This window comes from Juglans regia, chromosome 12 (assembly GCF_001411555.2).
Source record: "Juglans regia cultivar Chandler chromosome 12, Walnut 2.0, whole genome shotgun sequence".
NCBI classification, from domain to species: Eukaryota; Viridiplantae; Streptophyta; class Magnoliopsida; order Fagales; family Juglandaceae; genus Juglans; species Juglans regia.
The window spans coordinates 10,514,506-10,517,115 of record NC_049912.1 but is presented as its reverse complement, the minus strand read 5'-3'; the positions used below and the strand labels follow the sequence as shown (position 1 = coordinate 10,517,115).

The 2,610-nt window shown below is 32.9% G+C and overlaps 1 protein-coding gene across 1 annotated transcript; it reads left to right on the top strand.

Moving 5' to 3' along the window:
• Window positions 1-251: 251 nt before the first annotated feature.
• LOC109020901 (zinc finger BED domain-containing protein RICESLEEPER 2-like) lies at window positions 252-2,359 on the top strand. Its single transcript, XM_019003427.2, has 4 exons — window positions 252-536; window positions 765-1,694; window positions 1,844-2,159; window positions 2,241-2,359. Exons 1-4 carry the CDS (start codon window positions 252-254, stop codon window positions 2,357-2,359), a joined length of 1,650 nt encoding a protein of 549 aa, XP_018858972.2.
• The last annotated feature ends 251 nt before the right edge of the window (window positions 2,360-2,610 follow it).

The following is a 2,610-nucleotide window of genomic DNA, read 5'->3' as shown; positions in this document are numbered from 1 at the left end:
TTTTGTAATTAATTATAAAAACGGGCATATAATCTACACGATTGCTGCTTTCGTTTTTTAAGCGTAAATTGGTCCCCTACAATTAATGTCATACTCTTACATTTGTTATTATTGTTTGTTATCAGATGAGTTCGGTAGCAAGTGAAAATGATGAGATGATTGATTTGGACCCGTTTGACTCAGAAAGTATTCAAAATGAGGAAGTTAAAACAAAAAGAAGGAAACGATCAAATGTGTGGGCTTTTTTTGAAATGGTTCCTGATTCTGAGAACAATGATGGCAAATCACGAGCCAAGTGTAAGATGTGTGGAATTATTTATATGGCAGCAAGCAAATATGGAACCGGCAATATGAGGCGTCACATTGAGACATGCCCTAGGAGAAGTTCACGAGATATTGGTCAGATGATGTTATCACAAACTAGTGGAAATATTTCGGTAAGCGCTCATAAATTTGACACAGAACAATATAGAGAAATTTTGGTATCTGCTATTGTGAAGCATGAATTGCCTTTTCGATTTGTTGAATATTCGGGGGTGAGATCTTTATTACAATATTTACGTCCGGATGTTCCAATTATTTCTAGGAATACTGCCAAGGCTGATTTGGTTAAGATGTATCATCGAGAAAAAAAAAGGATTAAATGCATGTTAAATGATTCTCCTGGTAGAATTAGTCTAACATCTGACTTATGGACTTCTATAACCACTGATGGTTATATGTGCATTACAGCACATTTTCTGGATAAGAATTGAGTTCTGCAGAAAAGAGTTTTGAACTTTTCATTTATGCCACCACCACATAATGGCATATCTTTGTCTGAAAAAATTTATAATTTGCTATGTGAATGGGGAATTCAACACAAGATTTTTTCATTGACTTTAGACAATGCTTCTTCTAATGATGTTTCAGTAGAGTTGTTAAAAACTCAATTGAACATTAAGAAAGCTCTTCTTTGTGATGGTGAGTTCTTTCATCTTCGTTGTTGTGCCCATATTCTGAATTTGGTAGTACAAGATGGATTAAAAGAGATTGATGTTGCTATCCAAAAAGTTCGTGAAAGTATCAAGTATGTCAAAGGATCACAAACAAGGAAAGTAAAATTTATGGATTCAACAAATCAAATGTCTTTGGATAGCAAGAAAGGGTTGAGACAGGATGTCCCCACTAGATGGAATTCTACTTATCTTATGCTTGAGAGTGCTCTTTTCTATCGCCGTGCCTTTACTTATTTGGAGTTGACTGATTCCAATTTTAAGCATTGTCCATCAATATCTGAGTGGGAACGAGTACAGAAGATTAACGATTTATTGAGAGTTTTTTATAGAGACACCTGTAATTTTTCTGGGATTAAATACCCTACAGCCAATCTCTATTTTCCATCAGTGTTTTCGATTTATTTTACATTAAAGAGGCACTCTGAGGGTGAAGATGACTACATGAAGAGAATGTGTTGTAAAATGCTTGCTAAGTTTGAGAAATATTGGTCCGAGTTCAATGTGTTGTTGGCTATAGCAGTTATATTGGATCCTCGATACAAGCTTCATTTTGTTGATTTTTCTTATACAAAGCTTTATGGAGAATGTTCTATAGAGTATATGAATGTTCGGAGCAAAATGTCATCTCTTTTCATGGAATATGGTTCTTCTAGTGCTCCTACAACGACATGTTCTACCACAACTTCTGAAAGCACTGTTATTAGAGAGGAAAGTCAGTCTTCATATGATAATTTTTTACTAGAGGTAATATCAAATAATCTTTTTTGTTTAATGATTATATATTATATTGTTGTTTCATATCACATATTGGCTTGAAAATATTTTTATTTGTTTTTTGTATACAGGAATTTGATACATTTAGACCTGATGAACTTTCTGGCTATATGAGAAAAAGTCAATTGGATCTTTACTTGGATGAACCTAGGGCAGAAAGAAATGCAAAGATTGATATTCTTTCCTTTTGGAAAGGAAATGAATTTCGTTATCCTGATCTTGCTCGTATGGCTCGTGACATTTTGAGTGTTCCAGTTTCTACAGTTGCATCTGAATCTACTTTTAGTGTTGGTGGGCGTATCATTGATCAGTTTAGAAGTGCACTAAAAGCAGATATTGTTGAAGCATTAGTTTGCACTAGAGATTGGTTATATGGTGAAGAGCAAGGTAATATTATAGTATTTTATTAAATAAATGACTGTAATTTTTCAATGATATAAAACTTTACTGATGTCTTTTTTTTAATAGAAATACAAGAAGAAGTTAAATTGGATGAGTTAACTGAAGATGTAATGGAGTTGGAGAACAACAAGGGCAAGGGCTTGGAGGACGCCCCACCTCATTCTTCAACTTCTAGATTTGTTTAGATTTGTGTTTTTAATTTTTATTATATTTGGGATTGTAATATTAATATATTTACTATGTGTGTTTTGTTTATCATATTTGAGATGTAATTTTAATATATTATTACAATGTGTGTGGATATTTGTTTGGATTGTAATTTTAGACTTATAGTTTTTTTTTAGATATTATTTATATTTAAAATTTATAATGGGATAAAACGGGTCGTGTCGGATCGTGTCATATCGTGTCAGTTCAATCCATTAATGTAAACGGG

Excerpts from the sequence above, each read along its gene's own strand:
- LOC109020901 (XM_019003427.2), top strand. The coding sequence starts at position 252 with ATGGTTCCTGATTCTGAGAACAATGATGGCAAATCACGAGCCAAGTGT. Across the intron at positions 537-764 it reads GATTTGTTGAATATTCGGGG|AAAAGAGTTTTGAACTTTTC; the intron begins GTGAGATCTTTA and ends TGAGTTCTGCAG. Across the intron at positions 1,695-1,843 it reads CCACAACTTCTGAAAGCACT|GAATTTGATACATTTAGACC; the intron begins GTTATTAGAGAG and ends TTTTGTATACAG.